We start from the raw sequence: 21089 nt of genomic DNA on the forward strand, positions 1-21089 counted from the left end.
GGTATGCACTCCACTGATTGAGAGGTATTTAACCTACAGTTCTCCTTTGATTGACAGTTCCATAACCTATTGTTGTGCTAGAAAGACCCTTCCCATTTGCAGAATAATAGGTTAAGTACCTGTCAATCAAAGGAGAACAGTAGGTATGCCCCTGAGTGCATACCTGCCCCTGATGTAGGCAACCCCCACTACCAAAATGGACTGGCGCTGGCCTAGCTCCACTGCTTAACTATTTATAGTACAGGGGTAAACATTTCTACTGAAAGTCGCTGCCCGATATTGGCGGATAAATACGATATTGCAGTGCCCATGTTGTTAAGGACAGAGTCCTCCCTCACACATGGTGAGTGGTGTGTGTTGTCCATGGCGTAAGTTAGTTTATGTTAGGTTAACTTGTGTGTGCAATACTGAGCCTACGACTTACCTTAGGAAATAGATTAAGGAAAGGCAAACCTACGTTTCTACCACTTGTAGACTTAGAGAAAGCTTTTGAAAATGTTGACTGGAATACTCTCATTCCAATTCTGAAGGTGGCAGGGGTAAAATACAGAGAGCGAAAGGCTATTTACAATTTGTACAGAAACCAGATGGCAGTTACAGGAGTCGAGGGGCATGAAAGGGAAGCAGTTGTTGGGAAGGGAGTGAGACACGGTTGTAGCCTATCCCCGATGTTATTCAATCTGTATATTAAGCAAGCAGTTAAAGAAACAAAAGAAAAATTCGGAGTAGGAATTAAAATTCATGGAGAACAAATAAAAACTTTGAGGTTTGCCGATGACATTTTAATTCTGTCAGAGACAGCAAAGGACCTGAAAGAGCAGCTGAACGGAATGGACAGTGCCTTGAATGGAGGATATAAAATGAACATCAACAAAAGCAAAACGAGGATAATGGAATGTAGTAGAATTAAGTCGGGTGATGCTGAGGGAATTAGATTAGGAAATGAGAAGCTTAAAGTAGTAAATGAGTTTTGCTATTTGGGGAACAAAATAATTGATGATGGTCGAAGTAGAGAGGATATAAAATGTAGACTGGGAATGGCAAGGAAAGCGTTTCACAAGAAGAGAAATTTGTTAACATCGAGTATAGATTTAAGTGTCAGGAAGTCGTTTCTGAAAGTATTTGTATGGAGTGTAGCCATGTATGGAAGTGAACCGTGGACGATAAATAGTTTAGACAAGAAGAGAATAGAAGCTTACGAAATGTGGTGCTATAGAAGAATGCTGAAGATTAGATGGGTATATCACGTAACTAATGAGGAGTTATTGAACAGAATTGGGGAGAAGAGAAATTTGTGGCACAACTTGACTAGAAGAAGGGATCGCTTCGTAGGATATATTCTGAGGCATCAAGGGATCACCAATCTATTATTGGAGGGCAGCATGAAGGGTAAAAATCGTAGAGGAGGACCAAGAGAAGAATACACTAAACAGATTCAGAAAGATGTAGGTTGCAGTAGGTACTGGGAGATGAAGAAGCTTGCACAGGATAGAGTAGCGTGGAGAGCTGAATGAAACCAGTCTCTGGACTGAAGACCACAACAACAACAACAATTAATGTGTACACCTAGGGACCGATGACCTAAGTAGTTTGGTCCCATAAGACCTTACCACAAATTTTCAAAGCATCGTTATGAACAGAAATTCGAAATACTGAAGTTCGTGTCTGTTTGTAAGTCGTACCTGGATAGCCAAAGTGGTTAATGCGACCCGTGATGTAAAGCGGGAAATCATGATTCGATTCCCGATCCGGCACGGATTTTCATTGTCATTCTCTTAAACAGCTGAAGGTTGCTGGTATTCTCCAGTTGCCACAGTGTCTGTTTCTTTGGAAATGCATAGGCAGCTATGGCACTCTCTGGCGGGAACAATTTTCGGTCGACGCCAGTGCAGCGATTCCAGAGGTGTGTTTATCGAAACAGTCGTTGGTGCACGGGCAGGAAATTTCTCTCAAGCGCTACCCGTCGAGAGAAAGGAGGTTTTGAAATGGGCAATGTAACCGTGGGACGGTACAACGGCACTGAATCGCCAGTGCTAAAACTACACGTAATTAGCGCACTGAACTTTGGTTCAATAAATAAAAGAAAACAGCAAGACTCCTGTTAAAGGAAGACGTATGTCTGGAGATAAGTACAATAAAATAATATCCTTCTGCAAGATGGGAAGATGCCTGGTTTGTGTTGCAAGATCTGTCGATTGCCTACTGGCTGAGTCCCAGAGCGAGCAATTGACTCGTCGGTTTAAATGCTGCAAAAATTTTGGAAAATACTTCATTATTGGCTGCACCTTCGTAGATGATGGTAGATTTTTATTAACAGTGTAAACATTAAGAAAACCGACACACTGCAGGGACGGATTCCTGACTGGAAATGAAGGCAGAAAGGTCCTATGAGTGTGTGTCCGGAAACGGGCGGTGCGCGTGCAACAACAGCAAATCGTCCCGAAACATAGCAAAGAGCTGCCCCGCAGCCACGTCAAAAACATGTGTTCAAAGTGGCATCCATTGGATGCAATGCACAGGTTCACACGTCAGATAATGGACTGCTGCACTATTTTGCCCCTCAGCGAATAGCGTCACGGGCGTCGTGAACGTGCTGTTAAAGGGTCTGCACATCAGGAAGTGGGTCAGCATACACAACGCTTTTCGGATGCCCCCAGAGATAAAAATCCCGGGGGTTTAAGTCCGGAGATCTAGCAAGCCGTACTACAGGGCCTCCGCATTGCATGCAACGTCAAAAGAACGTGTTGAAGTGTCGGATTATTTTAATGCGGAGGTGGGATGGAGCTCCAGACCATGCATTCTGTCGTATCGGCAAAGTCAAATTATCAAGTAGCCCAGGCAAAGTATTCTGCAAGAAGTCCAGGTATGTTCCTCTGTCGAAGAGTTGCGGAATAACCGGTATAAGTATGCGGTTACCAATAAATCCTGCCCACACGGTGGTGCTGAACCGATGCTGATGAGACGCCTCAACCATTCCCCGAGGATCGTCTGTAGCCCACGGACGACGGCTATGCAGATTGATGATGACAATTCTGGTAAAAGTTGCTTCGTCGGTAAATAGGACTGAAGACAGAAATCCCATGATTGTGTTGGTTTAGTGCAAAAACCATCGACAAAATCCTTACCGTAGAGGGAAATCATCTGCAGATAATCCTTACACTCGTTTCAGGTGATAGGGAAAAGAGCGGTGGTCATACAAGAAACACGCAATCTTACTTTACCTTACACCACGTTGGCGGGCTACTTGCCAGTATCTTGAACTAGGGGTTCGCCTGAATATTCCGGAGAAACCGGTTCTCCAAATCTAGTGTACGAACAGTCCGTCGTCTCCCTAAACGTTCGTCTATCTGGATCCATGGTCACACAAACACACAAAAAGGGCTTGAAATGTTGTGGGGTGTGACTGCTGTCTATGGGGATACTTGCTTCAATATAGCCGTGCTGCGTTTTGACTTTTCCATGTGCTTGGCCATACGGTAACATTTCGGCTTGTCCCCAACAGGAATACCGGACCATCCCGCTGCTTACAGTGCACTGCATCAGTCACATAATCTGCAACACACAAAGGACAGGGACCGATGTCCTTTGTAGTCTCGTCACTTCAAATCCCCGATCCCTCGCCCACAAACCAACCTACCAAGCGAACAACACACGACAAGCGGTCAGAAGAAATTTCGCTCGTCAGCGCCATCTAACGTGGCAATATGTATTTTCGGACACTTGTTCATAAGATATTTTTTCCTCCATTTCCAGTCAGTAGTTCGTCCCTGCAGCTTGCCTGAAATGTGTGGAAAGCTTGTAAGGGTGTAATAGGATAGGTTGTGCCGAGGAATAATACAGGGTGATTCAAAAAGAATACCACAACTTTAGGAAGTTAAAACTCTGCAACGACAAAAGGCAGAGCTAAGCACTATCTGTCGGCGAATAAAGGGAGCTATAAAGTTTCATTTAGTTGTACATTTGTTCGCCATTTCAGCCAATAAAATTTTTGGTCCCTTTTTCTTCGAAGGTGCTACTGTAACTGGACTACAGTATCTGGAGATGTTAGAGAATTGGCTGTTCCCTCAGCTCGAACAAGAAGCACAACAATTCATATTTCAGCAGGATGGAGCGCCACCACATTGGCACTTATCTGTCCGTAACTACCTGAACGTCAACTACCCGAGGCGATGGATCGGCCGCCAGACAGCGCGTGACAGAGCACTTCATCACTGACCTCCAAGAAGCCCTGATCTTACCCCCTGCGAATTTTTCTTATGGGGGTATGTTAAGGATATGGTGTTTCGGCCACCTCTCCCAGCCACCATTGATGATTTGAAACGAGAAATAACAGCAGCTATCCAAACTGTTACGCCTGATATGCTACAGAGAGTGTGGAACGAGTTGGAGTATCGGGTTGATATTGCTCGAGTGTCTGGAGGGGGCCATATTGAACATCTCTGAACTTGTTTTTGAGTGAAAAAAAACCTTTTTAAATACTCTTTGTAATGATGTATAACAGAAGGTTATATTATGTTTCTTTCATTAAATACACATTTTTAAAGTTGTGGTATTCTTTTTGAATCATCCTGTAGTTTAGAAATGTTTTGATACGTTGTACCGTTTCGAATTTAACTAGCATTGAAGTTACCCAATCAGGTCAAAAATGGCTCTGATCACCATGGGACTTAACTTCTGAGGTCATCAGTCCCCTAGAACTTAGAACTACTTAAACCTAACTAACCTAAGGACATCACACACGTACATGCCCGAGGTAGGATTCGAACCTGCCTAGAACCGCTCGGCCACCTGGACGGCCCAATCAGGTCGTTGCGAGCGCTAATTCAAGAGGCCCCTCCAGAGACGGTGTCGCCAAACATGTGCTTCATTTGCTCCCCTAAAGCGGAACAGTAGGCCGATACAAAAATTGTACATGAGACGATAGTAGAGATGACCCAAGCTAACTGCCGAGCTATGACGGCGGCGCTATTCAAAGCCCGATGTTTATAATGTTTAGTCCTCGGCTACGTAATTTCTGAAGATGCTCACGTTGTCAAGTGAAAAATGTCAAAGTAAAAAAAATTTAGATCCCACTTATTGTTGATCTGCAATTTTAATCTCTAGCGGTCGCTGTTCCCTTGCAGGAAATATCTGCTCCTCCTAAATATATTGTTGTACGCTGCTTTCACTAATTTCGTGGATATAAGATAAAAGGTTTTAAAGAAAACTTGCTTCGTATTACCGATGAGGAGTCTACCACTTCATCAGTGCGGTGGGCCCCGCACGATGTTCAACCGGCTCCGTTAGTAGATAACTCACACATTTAGCTCTGAAAATTGTGTTGAAGGGTTTTCTTTTCTTTTTCTTTTTTTAGTTACGTTATCCGCAGCGTAATAGGTGTCTACTCTTTAATGCGTACCAGTTTACAGTATTTACGTCACTCTCTATCGGAAGTCCAAAAGGGTCTATGACCACTGGCACTGCCGTTCAATACCTCCGCTCGATGGCTGTTGTCGGCACAACTTGGCGTTGATCCATCATGCGCTAGAAACATCTCTTTTGTAAACAGTCTAGTTTGTAGCAGTATCTACACTATCTGATCAAGGGCATCCGGAAGCTCGCCGTCCGCTGTGGCCGAGCGGTTCTAGACGCTTCAGTCCCGAACCACGCGGCTGCTACGGTCGCAGGTAAGAATCCTGCCTCGGGTATGGATGTGTGTGATGTCCATAGGTTACCAGAATGAGATTTTCACTCTGCAGCGGAGTGTGCGCTGATATGAAACTTCATGGTAGATTAAAACTGTGTGCCGGACCGAGTCTCGAACTCGGGACCTTTGCCTTTCGCAGGCAAGTGCTCTACCAACTGAGCTACCCAAGCACGACTCACGCCCCGTCCTCACAGCTTTACTTCTGCCAGTACCTCGTCTCCTACCTTCCAAACTTAACAGAAGCTCTCCTGCGAACTTGCAGAAGTAGCACTTCTGAAAGAAAGGATATTGCGGAGACATGGCTTAGCCACAGGCTGGGGATGTTTCCAGAATGAGATTTTCACTCTGCAGCGGAGTGTGCGCTGATATGAAACTTCCTGGCAGATTAAAACTGTGTGCCGGACCGAGTCTCGAACTCGGGACCTTTCCCTTTTGCGGGCAAGTGCTCTACCAAGTGAGCTACGCAAGCACGACTCACGCCCCGTCCCCACAGCTTTACTTCTCCCAGTACCTCGTCTCCTACCTTCCAAACTTAACAGAAGGTACTGGGAGAAGTAAAGCTGTGAGGACGGGGCGTGAGTCGTGCTTCGGTAGCTCAGTTGGTAGAGCACTTTCCCGCGAAAGACAAAGGTCCCGAGTTCGAGTCCCGGTCCGGCACACAATTTTAATATGCCAGGAAGTTTCGTCCTTAGTTAGGTTTACGTAGTTGTAAGTCTAGGGGACTGATGACCTGAAATGTTAAGTCCCATAGTGCTCAGAGCCATTTAGAGCCGGACGCTCCTATGAAATGGGAGGCTGACCACTGGGTGCCACGTAACATGAACTCTTCAGCGTAAAAGGAGGCGAGGAGGGCTGTGTTGTCACTAGAGAACCAGTAACAGCAGAGTGGGTCGGTCGTGACAGCTCAGTGACATCAAACGTGGTCATTCGACGTTACAAATTCATCAGGGACATTTCAGTCCTAATGTTGCCCAAGTCGACCGTTGGTGTCTTGGCGGTAAAGTGGAAACGTGAAGGAACGTCAACAGCTAAACCAAGTCCCAGTAAACGTCATCTCTGACCGACAATGACTGTCGCGAACTGCGGATGGTGGCTGTAAAAAACCACACGAAATGAACGGGAAGAATCACTTGTGAGTTCCAAAATGCTACCAATAGCCCCAGTTAGGACGATGATGGGGTTTAGGAAATTTTAATGAATGGGGTACAGTGGTCCTCATAAGCCACACGTTTCTATAGTCAACGTCAAACGACGCTTGAGGTGGTGTAAAAAGAACGACGCCACTGGACATTGGACGACTGGAAACGAGTGATTTGGACTAATCAGTCACTCTATACACCCTGGCAATCCGATGAAAAGGTTTGGGTCTGACGAATGGCTGAGAAACGTCACGGGGCGTCATGTGCGGTGCCAACAGTGAAGTACGGAAGAGGTGGTGCTACGTTTGTGAGTGCTTTTCGTGGTTATGTCGTGGTGCCCTTATATCACGCTATACAGTATGTGGAAGGACAGGAGCACATTATATAGCATTGTGTACTGCGTACAATACAGCAACAGTTCTGGGAAGATGACTGTTTCACCATCGATGTAGTCCCTGTCATAGAACAGCATCGGCGATAGAGTGATTTGGGGACAGTAACATTCCAGAAATGGACTGACCTGCTCAGAGTCCCGACCTGAACAAAGTGGCACTGCTTTTGGGGTGGGTTAAAAAGTCGACTTCGCTCCAGACCCCATCATCTACCTCCTCTGGTCTCAGCTATTGCGGAAAAATGGACTGCCATTGCTAAACAGACATTTAGAAATCTCATTGAGAGTATCTCCAATAGAGTTCAAGCTGTGATGAAGACAGAGTGTGGGTACTCCCCCCCATATTAACATCCATTAATTGGTGTCTGGATACCGGATACTTTTGATCAAATAGTACGTAAATTGAACTGGATTGCCACAGCTGCTTTATCGCTTTATTTTACACTAAAATTTTGTGATCATGTCACCAGAAATTTACGTATATTATTACTTCCAGACATATGTTTAAACATTATACAATCCAGATTTGTCGTCTGACACTACGGCGTGTCTACGTTTAGTGAAAAAAACTAAATTATATTTATATATGAAGATGGTATCCGTTCTTTAGGACATCTCTGAAAGAACAGATACCATCTTCATACTTTTATATTTAAGGCTCACCGGTCATTTGTCCATCTTCCTCTGTTCGGATGTACAAACAGTGCCCGCAGTGCCCGAACTCTTACGGGAATCGGCAGTAAAAGCCACGCGTAGTGATTATAATGGGCAGGGGCACTATGAATATAGTGCGGGACAATAAGTTGCGAATGCGGATCTCATGGGAGGCGTGCCAGAGATACGTCCCTGCTGTCGCACTGTTCTGTGTATCCTCGGTGGCTCAGATGGATGGAGTGTCTGCCATGTAAGCAGGAGATCCGGGGTTCGATTCCCGGTCGGGGCACACATTTTCAACTGTCCCCGTTGACTTATATCAACGCTTCTATGCAGCTACGGGTATTCATTTCATTGTAAATTATATTTACCTATACTACCGGTAACAGACCGACATTTGCCAATTATGAGACGCAACTGTCGTATCGTCCATATGTAAGTTAAGTTATACTCCCATTAGACAAGTTGAAACGACAAGAAACAGTTTTTAACATTACACCTATTTCGAGGTCTTCATTGTCGACATGCCTACACATTTCAAGTAGAAATGTTTTGTTATTAATATTCACACGCGATGCGGAATGTGTAAAATTATGGTGGTTGTTAAACCAAATAACGTCTCACAATGAAATGTAATTTACGTTTTTACATCATTTTAACAGTTCACTTTACTGAATTGTAAAATGCGAGAGTTTGATTCTACCTATCGCTCCAGACACTGCATGAAATTGTGTATCTGTCGTAATACTCTCAAATTCACTACAGCAATTGTATCCTTATGTCTCGTTTCAGGGCAGCAAAGTCGCGCTGAAGGCTATCCACAAACGCGTGGACCTCACGAGACCACTGTTGCTAGAGCTGAAACGGGTGAGTAAAGAGCACAATAATAATTTCTGTTGGTGTTGCGACTCGCCTGCAGAACTCGTCCACTTCACTATGATCTCATTACAGTACACTCTGCACTGATAAAAAAAATTAACGTCTGAGTCAGTAAATTTATTTTAACTTGACTGTAATATTTAGGTCGAGAGACAGTTCGCTGCATTTTTCAGGGTCTTGTTTGTCGTAGTTAGGCAAGCGAAATTCGAAATGCAATACTACAATATTTGCTTTCTCTTTCAGCGTCAGTACCAGTCAAGTGCGTGCTCCACAAATTAATTTGTCGGAGTCGCTGATGACTTAGGATGGAGGTCGAACTTCACTATGACAAAGAATAACTAGAAATAATTTCGTGGAAGTGGATTAAAATCGTGAATTTATCAGGGAAATAATGACGAAACTTAAACAACGGAGGCTAGAGCTATGTCTGCTTGCAATTTATACGAGAGCCTGTTTGATGACAGATCATAATTCCAGAGCCTTCAGAGATTAAGAGAGGTTTTTCACTTCTAAACCCCCCCCCTCCCCCACCCCACCCTCCCATGAACCATGGACCTTGCCGTTGGTGGGGAGGCTTGCGTGCCTCAGCGATACACGTACTGTAGGTGCTACCACAATGGACGGGTATCTGTTGAGAGGCCAGACAAATGTGTGGCTCCTGAAGAGGGGCAGCAGCCTTTTCAATAGTTGCAGGGGCAACAGTGTGGAAGACTGACTGATCTGGCCTTGTAACACTTACCAAATCGGCCTTGTTGTGCTGGTACTGCGAACGGCTGAGAGCAAGGAGAAACTACAGCCGTAATTTTCCCAAGGGCATGCAGCTTTACTGTATGGTTAAATGACGATGGCGTCCTCTTGGGTAAAATTTTCCGGAGGTAAAATAGTCCCCCATTCTGATCTCCAGGCGGGGACTACTCAGGAGGACGTCGTTCTCATGAGAAATAGTGTCTCGAAAGGAGGATATAAGATGAACATCAATAAAAGCAAAACGAGGATAATGGAATGCCGGAAGGTGTGGCAGAGCGGTTCTAGGCGCTTTAGTTTGGAACCGCGCGACCGCTACGGTCGCAGGTTCGAATCCTTCCTCTGGCATGGATGTGTGTGATGTCCTTCGGTTAGTTAGCTTTCAGTAGTTCTAAGTTCTAGGGGACTTATGACCTCAGATGTTAAGTCCCATAGTACACAGAGCCATTTGAACCATTTGATAATGGAATGTTGTCAAATTAACTCGGGTGATGCTGAGGGAATTAGATTAGGAAATGAGACAAAGTAGCAGATGAATTTTGCTATTTGGGGAGCAAAATAACTGATGATGGTCGAAGTAGAGATGATGTAAAATGTAGACTGGCAATGGCAAGGAAAGCGTTTCCGAAGAAGAGAAATTTGTTAGCATCGAGTATAGATTTAAGTGTCAGGAAGTCGTTTCTGAAAGTATTTGTATGGAGTGTAGCCATGTATGCAAGTGAAACATGGACGATAAGTATTTTGGACAAGAAGAGAATAGAAGCTTTCAAAATGTGGTACTACAAAAGAATGCTGAAGATTAGATGGGTAGATCACATAACTAATGAGGATGTACTGAATATAACTGGGAAGAAGAGAAATTTGTGGCTCATCTTGACTAGAAGAAGGGATCGGTTGGTAGGACATGTTCTGAGGCTTCAAGGGAGCACCAATTTAGTTTTGGAGGGCAGCGTGGAGGGTAAAAATAGCATAGGAAGACCAAGAGATGAATACACTAAGCAGATTCAGTAGATTTCAGTAGGTTCTGAGAGATGAAGAAGCTTGCAAAGGATAGAGTAGCATGAAGAGCTGCATCAAACCAGACTCTGGACTGAAGACCACAACAACAAAATGCCGATACAGTTATACTTCACATATATCGAAGGTAAAACTCTCGTCCTGAAGTAGGTCTTATAGTAACTAAGGTGTCTTTGTAAGAAAAGAAGTTCAGATAGATAAACTTATGAAACAGTAAATACAACATATTCAGTCGTGTGCCAACTTTATTCGGACGCATCTTTTCCTTATCAAATTGGCTTTCATTGTATACTCACCCAACTTGAATATCAACTCGGAAAGGGTTTTATGAACATTAAATATAGAGTGAGAGTCTGCAGCAGTGTAAGTGCAAATTCATTTTCCTTCAGACCAGCGGCAGACAAATCGATGATTTCCCATTCAAGACGCCACTGGCCGTCTCACAGTTCATGGACGTATGGAATATCTTTCGTCGTATTTCAGTTTAACAGATATTGCCAAGCGTTAGTTGAATATACTTTTTCAATGATTTCGAAGTACCTAATGCTGAATTTTTCACAGATCTAGATTTTAGATGGAAAATCGTCAGATTTTAGATGGTGAGTGATAGTAATAATAATAATAATAATAATAATAATGATAATAATAATAGGTACCAGGTGTAATATTTCATTCGCGTCTTAGCACTTGTCCAGGATACTGTTGAAGTCGTAATGGTATGAAAGGTAACAGAAGTCACATAAATACGATACAGATAGACAACCGGAAATTACTGCGACCTGAATCGGTCGATCAAACCTATTGGATTTTTTAGTCTATATTACTAAACTGCTATCCCAGAATTCAAGACCTATAGAGGGTTGCTCATCTGTAGGATTTCAGGGGTAAGAAATATTTCTTTTTCAGTACCTCATACAATCAGTGGCCGAATTTAAAGATTTAAATTGATATAATAATCTACTCATTGAGAGGCATAATATTATGTTTAACGTTTAACACAATAAGACAAGTATTATCGTTAGAAACTGTATGATTCCCTTCAGCAAGTGCAACTGACGGCGGGGAAATACCCGGACTCCGTTCATCCAGTATTTGAGAATGAGGATACTTAGTGACTTCGAACGAACTTTAAATATCAATTCACACCATTACCAAAATTTTCTCGCCAACACCCACCACAAAATGATGAAAGGAAAAAAAGTTTATCGTGTACTACGTTTTCTGTTTCATACAGTAAAACTGCCTCATCAGAAATCATGTTTTAATTTATTTCTTCATTACTACTAACTCTGTTTCCAACACACGTTTCAGATATTATCTATATTTACTACATGTACATGCGAAGTTAGATCGTTGTATGACACATAGTTCAGAAGGTACTAGGTCATAAATATTATCATTCGTGGAAAACTAGCTTTTACTTGAAATGGAGCCCAAATTACCCACGCTATATCCGTCAAGTGTTTAATAACGAGAACACTTGGTGACTTTGACTTACCTTTAAGGACTATTTAAAATCTTTCCTACACTTTTCCATGCTTACAGGCTTAACATGAAATAGTTAACACATTAACCCATTTTTAAAGTAATCATACGTTCGAAACTCTTTAATACATGGGAATTCGATTTTTTAAAGAATCGGATGTTACTGGTTATCAGTATAAACATCTAATATATTCGATTTCGAATTTGCGTTTGCTAAGATATTCAGAAACGTGTAATATCCCTCTTGCACAGACACCTCTTATAATTAATCAAATGGCTCTCAGCACTATGGGACTTAACATCTTAGGTCATCAGTCCCCTAGAACTTAGAACTAATTAAACCTAACTAACCTAAGGACATCACACACTTTCATGCCCGAGGCAGGATTCGAACCTGCGACCGTAGTAGTCCCGCGGTTCCAGACTGCAGCGCCAGAACCCCACGGCCACCACGGCCGGCTTATAATTAATCCATTATGAGAAACGTATCGTACGTTTTGTTCTGATACACCTTTAACGTCAGCTATCGCCTCTTTTTGGTATTCTGGTACCGTACCTAATTGTACTCTTTTGCCATAATCTCTCCTAGGACTGCATTTTGAGGCTTAATCATCATGAACCAGCGTACAAGGGCCACGCATCCTTTCAGTCACCCATTTCTACCGTTGAAAAACGAGGAAAAGGACTCGATATAAACGACGAAAAATTTAGGATGAAACACTTTTGGTTGTGAGACACAAATAAAAAATGACGGCATCGTATTCAAAATTATCTAGTGCAATGAAATACCCAGCACATGGCCACTTTAGAGAGCGGTGTAAGCAGTACCATTCCAAAGATGATATTGGCGCTTGACTTAAATAGTTGTGCAATATGTATCAGTATAACAAAAGCAAAATTTCAACAGTATGGACGCTATCTCTGTGCCATGCCAAGATTTCTTTGCTACGAGGGTCATTCCAAAAGAAATGCACACTATTTTTGTAAAAATACAGTTTTCATTCTGCATGTGTGAAAGTTTTGGAGTGCGTAGATACATCCTTCCCGTTTGTTTCCAAACTTAGTTCAACCTGTTCCCGTGTGCGGCGCTGTCACAGCATGTCCTCAAGATGGCTGCTACACTTGACGTTCGTCAGAAGCGACGTGCTGTCATAGAATTCCTGTGCTGTGGAAACGAGACAGTGGGAAACATCCACAAGAGGTTGAAAAGGGTGTATGGAGATGCTGCTGTCGATCGCAGTACAGTTAGTCGGTGGGCAAGCAGGTCACGTGATGAAAGCGGGCACAGCAATATTGAGGATTGTCCTCGCAGCCGACACAAAACTCGATCACAAAAAGCGATCACAAAACTTGGATGGACAACAATGAAACACCCGCCTTACAGTCCTGACCTGGCTCCATGTGACAATCATCTCTTTGGGAAACTGAAAGACACTCTTTGTGGAACAAGGTTTGAAGATGATGACTCCCTTGTGCACGCTGCCAAACAGTGCTCCAATAGGTTGGTGCAGAATTTTACAGTGCGGGTATACGGAAACTGGTTCCAAGATGGCGTAAGGCAGTTGAGAGGGATGGAAATTACGTGGAGAAATGAAAACATTGTGCCTAAAGGATGTATCTACACACTCTAAAAGTTTCAAACATGTAGAATAAAAGATGGATTTAACAAAAATAGTGTGCATTTTCTTTGGAGTGACCCTCGTATTATTAGTATTATGTTTCTTGACGGAAGAGAGCGTAGGAGACAGTGTAGATATAGTACGTGGCTGGAAATGTCAGTCTTACTGTCGGAGAAAGGCCTAGTAGAGCAGTAAGGCATTCGAAACAAACTGAGCTTAACTTCATTTACTTATTTTGTAAGAATATGCTTTATACAACCAAACTGACATCTTACCTGTACAAGAATGAACGAGTACGGCTGCAGATGCTTCTCACAAAGGAAACTCACCATGCAACCCCCCCCCCCCCCTCCCTTTATATTTATTGGTAAGGTAGCCCAATGGAGAGCCCGTCAAAAACTGAACACTGACGAAGCATGAGAACAGGAAGAAGGTGTGCTGGACAGTGAAAAAATGCAAAACAGAAGCAGTGAACGGTCCAAGCTTAGCATCTACAACATCGACGAAAATGGCAGAGCCACGGCGTCGCGGTCAAGTGGTCACGGTCTTTAATTGCGCCACGGGCGACCCGTGTTCAAAACTACTTCAGGCCTTATTTTTCCACAGCATTATGAACTCTCCTGTTCGGTTACTGAAATTTTTGTTGTCTTTGTGTATTCCTGGCTGTCGTCGCACTATGTATGGGTTACAGAATATGTGTGTGTGTGTGTGTGTGTGTGTGTGTGTGTGTGTGAATTCCTAAGGGACCAAAGTGATGAGGTCATCGGTCCCTAGACTTACACACTACTTAAACTAACTTATGCTAAGAACAACACACACACACCCATGCCCCAGGGAGGACTTGAACCTCCGGCTGGAGGGGGAATATGGGTCATGTAGTAAGAATACATTACCGTCGCAAGTAAACGTTATGAATATTGAGAGCAAAACGGTACAAATGGCTCTGGGCACTGTGCGACTTAACTTCTGAGGTCATCAGTCGCCTAGAACTTAGTACTAATTAAACCTAACTAACCTAAGGACATCACACACATCCATGCCCGAGGCAGGATTCGAACCTGCGACCGTAGCCGTACTCAGACTGTTCTCTCTTTACTTACTCTGATCATTACTAAACTGACACAATATTTTTAGCGCAACGCAATCTGACTTCAATAATCCCTACAAATGAATGGTCCTAACTAACAATAACCTACACCTTTCATGAATCACTTACCTCACAAAAATATTCGTTACTCGAACTACTGCAATACAGCGAGCGCCACTACTGCCAGCTAAATAAAAGATTCAAACTACTGAAGGCACTAACTACTGATAGGCATAGTTAGCAAATGTAAGATTTTGATAGAGAACCAACAATGTATTTACGTTAATAATGTTCAAATGGCTCTGAGCTCTATGGGACTTAACTTCTGAGGTTATTAGTCCCCTAGAACTTAGAACTACTTAAACCTAACTAACCTAAGGACATCACACACATCCATGCCCGAGGCAGGATTCGAACCTGGGACCGTAGCGGTCTCGCGGTTCCCTTAATAATGTTCAAAAGTCTATATATATATATCATACGTCCAGATCGTCCGCTCATAGTAAACTCTCAAAACTCTTGCATCTCTCTCTCCACATCCACCACTGCTGGAGGCTCACCTCCAACTGCCCAACGCTAAGCGCTGTTCACATCCAACTGCCCAACTCTACACAAGCGATTATTTCAACAATGAATCGAACCAGCGATTTTCATACAGAGCACTACGTGGCGTTACCAACATAAAAAAGCCGGCCGTGGTGGCCGAGCTGCTTTAGGCGCTTCAGTCTGGAACCGCATGACCGCTACGATTGTAGGTTCGAATCCTGCCTCGGGCGTGGATGTGTGTGATGTCCTTAGGTTAATTAGGTTTAAATAGTTCTAAGTTCTAGGGGACTGATGACGTTAGATGTTAAGTCCCATATTACTCAGAGCCATTTGAACCAACATAAAAATCTAAACAGCCTATTTACAGGGTTTTAACTAAAAAGAATCGCAGAAGAGCTTCTGTGAAATTTGGAAGGTACGAGACGAGGTACTGGCAGAACTGAAGCTGTGAACACGGGTCGTAAATCGTGCTTGGGTAGCTCAGATGGTTCCCGGCACGGTAGCTCAGCGTGTTCGGTCAGAGAGGCGCTAGCCCTCTGTAATGAAAAAAGCTGGGCAAAGGAAACAGCGATCAACTTGTCCTGTGACGTCCGCCCGGACCAGACGCAACGAAAGATACCGAACAAAATGAAAAAAAAAAGATGGCAGAGCACTTGCCCTCAAAAGGCAAACGTCCCGAGTTCGAGTCTCTGCCCGGCACGTAGTTTTAATCTGCCAGAAAGGTCCATATCAGCGCACACTCCACTGCAGAGTGAAAATCTCATTCTGGGTGTTAACTATGTTACAACAAAGAAATACAAGAGTCAAAACTTCCAAAACGGAAAGCAACCTCAGAAATGTTAAAAACATAAATTTTGACAGAGCGCTGAGAAACTGTCCGGTTGTGAAACTGTTGTGTTTATTTGTCGCGGCTAATGTGACAAACTATTATGTGTTCATCATTTGCTTGAGAGTTGATCTCATTCACATTCATACGAACACCTAAATCGGGGAAGGAGGCATCTCTCACTGACTCGCTAGTGGCTAAAAATTAAGTGCGTAGATAAGATTCCTATCATATGACATACGTCCTGCTACTATTGCCGTGTGTGACACACCAGACGTTTTTTCCGGTGGAGGATTCGGTTGACTTAGCGCCTTGCCATCAAACATTTGAGGTTCCTATTCGAAAGTCACTTCCTTTCGGCTGCTGATAGAGGAGTTGCGCAGAACCAGCTTTCATTATAGGTCCCTTCCTTACACCTCGTTATTGCAAAAGGGTGTTACACCACGACACAGACACAAATTTGAATACAGCTACACTGGAAAAAAAATTGTCGCGAGGTAGCTTTGAACACGGCTCGTCCGCTTTGCACTCGGACGCTGGGACCATTCAAAGTTTCTGTTTTGCTTCTTTTTTTTTGCAGTTCAGTACACCTTCTTCCTGTTTTCATGCATGATCTGTGTTCAGCTTTTGACTGTCTGTCTACTGGGCCCTCTCACCGCTGAATCCGGGTGGGTGCGATGTGGAGTTTCCCTGGCCAGACCAGCTAGCACGTTGCTCTGGCTACGACACTCCTGTGTGTGCGTGTGACAGGGCGGGCAAGCGTGGCCGCTGGCGCCACGTCATTAGCATTCCACGCACGCAGCCGCTTATCCTGCAAAACGCGCCGCGCTGTCGCACAGATCTAGCCGCACATAAACCCTACAGGCTGCCGGCGGAAACGAGTGGCCGACGTCTCACGTAAACAGGATACACAACCAGAACGTGTCCACTATGAGGATGGGGAGACTAAAGGAGTGAGGGAAGAAAATTAGGAGTTAATGTGTCGTCATTGAACTCGAATTCATCTACGTCTACATCTACGTGATTACTCTGCTACTCACAATAAAGTGCCTGGCAGAGGGTTCAATGAACCACCTTCAGGCTTTCTCCCAACCGTTCCACTCTCGAACGGCACGCGTGGAAAAACGAGCACCTAAATTTTTCTGCGCGAGCCCTGATTTCTCTTATTCCATCGTGATGATCGTTTCTCCCTATGTAGGTGGGTGCCAACAGAAGGTTTTCGCAATCGGAGGAGAAAATTGGTGATTGAAATTTCATGAGAAGATCAGGTCGCAACGAAAAATGCCTTTATTTTAACGACTGCCACTCCAATTCACGTATCATGTCTGTGACACCATCTCCCCTATTTCGCGATAATACAAAATGAGCTGCCCTTCTTTGTACTTTTTCGATGTCTTCCGTCAGTCCCACCTGATGCAGATCCCACACCGCACAGCAATACTCCAGAATAGGGCGGACAAGCGTGGTGTAAGGAGTCTCTTTAGCAGACCTGTTGCACCTTCTAAGTGTTCTGCCAATGAATCGCAGTCTTTGGTTTGCTCTACCCACAATATTATCTATGTGATCGTTCCAATTTAGGTTATTTGCAATTGTAATCCCTAAGTATTTAGTTGAATTTACAGCCTTCAGATTTGTGTGGCTTATCGCGTAATCGAAATTTAGATGATTTCTTTTAGTACTCATGTAAATAACTTCAAACTTTTCCTTATTCAGGGTCAATTGCCACTTTTCGCACTGTACAGATATCTTATCTAAATCATTTTGCAAGTCGTTTTGATCATCTGATGGCTTTACAAGACGGTAAATGACAGCATCATCTGCAAACGATCTAAGACGGCTACTCAGATAGTCTCCTATGTCGTTAATATAGATCAGGAACAATAGAGGGTCTATAACACTTCCTTGGGGAACGCAGGATATTACTTCTGTTTTACTCGATGACTTTCCGTCTATTACTACGAACTGTGACCTTTATGACAGGAAATCACGAATCCAGCCGCACAACTGAGGCGATACTCCGTAGGCACGCAGTTTGGCTAGAAGACGCTTGTGAGGAACGGGCGGGATAATGTAAGTGAAGGAAATCAGTTACATACTTTTCAAACGCAACATCGCGGCATTTTCCTCCATCTAAATCAGAGTGGCTGGGTGGGGATTCGAAGCTCGTTCAACTCAGGACCGAGTCTAGTGTCTCAAACAATGTGAAAGGCACTCACTGTTTATTAACTATCGAAAATCTCTACATGTTGTTATCTGATTCGTCGGTTGCACACATTTCTACCGTATAACATGGACTTTCACGTATAAGCGGGCACACTACTTTAAAAAAAAAAACAAAAAAACCAGTGCTTATCATTCTCTACTTTCCACTGAATTCCAGGTCATCTGAAGTCCTATGAAGCCCTAGAACTATTACTTAAATTAAGCCTTCAGACTGTCACAAGGAAACCATGCAGCAGAAACTACCGGACTTCTTAAACACCAAACTAGATTTTGAATTTTATTAAATGCTTCCTAGAATCTTTTCTTACTGGTTAGATGAGGTTAATGACCACATGAGATGGGATAACCTGCTGGTATCCAGACTGGGAAAAAGCGTACGGAACTAAGGTGATTTTGATGGACATTTATTCACAAAATGCAGCATACTCCTCAACTTCAGTACACAATGAACACGTGAAAAATCATAGCGCTACGGTTCCCTAACGATAAACCATTTGTCATTATATTAATCATCATTACAAATATTCATTGAGAATTATGTTTACTAAGGAACACGCTGTGGACGATCAAGCGCTCGCACGCAAAAATTGAAACATTCACAGAATAACCGAAGTCTAAATTCACCATTTTCTTGAAATGGTGAACCATCACAGCTGTCTTGTGAGTCGCAGCGGAAAGAAATACAAGACTAGATCTGAATCAGGATGCACAAAGCAAATTATGTCCGGTTAAAGAACAAGGTTGGTCCCATCTTCACCCAGTTAAATGATAGCAAAATTATCATTTGCCAGAATCCCATAACGAGTATAACAAATGATTTTAAAATTAGGATGGCTTTCTAGCACAAGAATCTGAACTAACCCCCACACAAAATGACCATCTAAGGGCACACAGAAGCGACACATCATTCTCAGCTCACCCCACAACGGCGACTGACCAGCTCTGCACAAAATCCAATTTGCCTCGCCTCCGTGCACAGAGACAGCAAAAACTTACAGGGGTCGAAAGAACCAACCGGCTCGTAGAATTTTTCAGTGACACTAGGCGTCTCGTCCAATCAATAGACTGCAGAGACAAGCCTGTGTCCCTTGCTCAAATTTTTTCATCGGTATAACGTATAAAATTTGTACGAGCGTTTTCTTTGCGCATGGATTTGAGGGAATCAATCGCGAAGTGACTGTTTAAGAAAGTCCTGGCATTTATGATTCTGCCAGACCGGTGCCTCAAGCCAACTCCGAAAATTAAACTCAACGGCCGTTCCCAGTCCTCTACTATGGAGATGAACCAAGGAAGTCTACCTGAAATCACCAAAGTGAGTACATATCTAAGAAAGGTAGATGAAGGTGCGTGGTGTGCTGAATATCAAACGTAATAGAAATGAAAATGAAACACATTAGTTTCGATTCCCAGTGTGCTCGTCTCCCTCGCATGCTAAAAATGTAAGAAAACTGATACAGAGAAAGAAACTTGGTAAAACAACAAAATTATTTAAAAAGTGAATTGGCTGAAAAGTGAATTGACTGTCGCCTTTCAATTGCATCACCTCACCCGGTAGAGATGACAATGCGTGATATCTCGAGCTCACGCACAATTATTCGAGCGTCTTGTTCTCGCCTCATCCAAGGAGTAGCATTTAAGAGAGTCTTACGGACGTCTGACTGGTGAATTACGCCCTCTTTACAGTCTGTTGTGTAATGACTCACTTTTGCCGCTTAATTGTAACCAACATATTCAATGAATTTCGTGTGTTCCAAGTTTTGCAGATTAGTCACGATTGACTTCTTACTTCCATGTCACCGGGAGCAAAATTTCGTCAAAAACTTGAAGAGAAACCGTCTACAAATTTGGTAATGGAAGGAGCTGTGCTGGATAAAAATTGACTATAGCAAGCAGGTTCAAGTGGATGTAGGCTGCAGTAGCTGTGAAAAGATTAAGAGACCTGGGTAGGGCTGAATCGCGTGGAAAGCATCATCATACCAGTCTTATGAATGAAAACAACAATAACAACAACTACTACTACTATTACTACTACCAAAATAGAGCCGGTCGTTGTGGCCGAGCGGTTCTAGGAGCTTCAGTCAGGAACGCGGCTGCTACGGTCGCAGGCTCGAATCCTGCCTCGGGCATGGATGTTTGTGATGTCCTTAGGTTAGTTAGGTTTAAGTAGTTCTAAGTCTAGGGGACTGATGACCTCAGATGTTAAGTCCCACAGTGCTGAGAGCCATTTGAACCATTGGAACCAAAATATATGCAACTGAAAATAAATAAAAAAACATTTTGGAACTACTTATTTTGTCTACAACTTTGCTTCCGCCATTTTTCTCGAAATTCGAGGCTTTATTCTAAAAACTTTCGAAACATTTACCAGTGAAAGTATTGGTCATCGGTGGCCACTACTTTCTCCATCTCTCGTGCTGCACCCACATCCCTCTTCGGAAGAACGGGGCGTCTCTTGAGGAGCGCCAGGAATCGATCCAATTTTGCGCTTGTTCATATGACCGGAAGTGCTCATCAGCTAGGCCGTGTGCCATTGATCGAAAAAGGTGGTAGTCAGAGGGAGCAGTGTCTGCAGAATACGGGAGATGGGTTAGGACTCCAATTTCATGGTTTCCAGCTATGTTTTGACGGATTTTGCGACGTGGGGTCGAGCACTGCCATGCTGAAAAATCACCTGTTCATGTCTATCGCTATATTATTCCCGTTTCTTTTTCAGCGCTCGGCTCAAATGCGTCAATTGCTTTCGATAACGATCGCTTGCGCTTGTTTCCATTGCTTTCAGTAGCTTTGAAAACC

At 43.4% G+C, this 21089-nt stretch overlaps 1 protein-coding gene across 1 annotated transcript in view; it reads left to right on the forward strand.

Annotated features, from left to right (window-relative positions):
* The window catches only part of LOC126481079 (atrial natriuretic peptide receptor 1-like), a 1220509-nt gene that overhangs the window by 932341 nt on the left and 267079 nt on the right, over positions 1-21089 (forward strand). The window contains exon 10 of the mRNA XM_050104566.1: positions 8663-8737. Coding sequence (XP_049960523.1) covers positions 8663-8737 — 75 coding nt within the window. The remainder of the gene's footprint in view (positions 1-8662; positions 8738-21089) is intronic.

The sequence above is a fragment of the Schistocerca serialis genome, chromosome 5, assembly GCF_023864345.2.
Source record: "Schistocerca serialis cubense isolate TAMUIC-IGC-003099 chromosome 5, iqSchSeri2.2, whole genome shotgun sequence".
Taxonomy (NCBI): Eukaryota; Metazoa; Arthropoda; class Insecta; order Orthoptera; family Acrididae; genus Schistocerca; species Schistocerca serialis.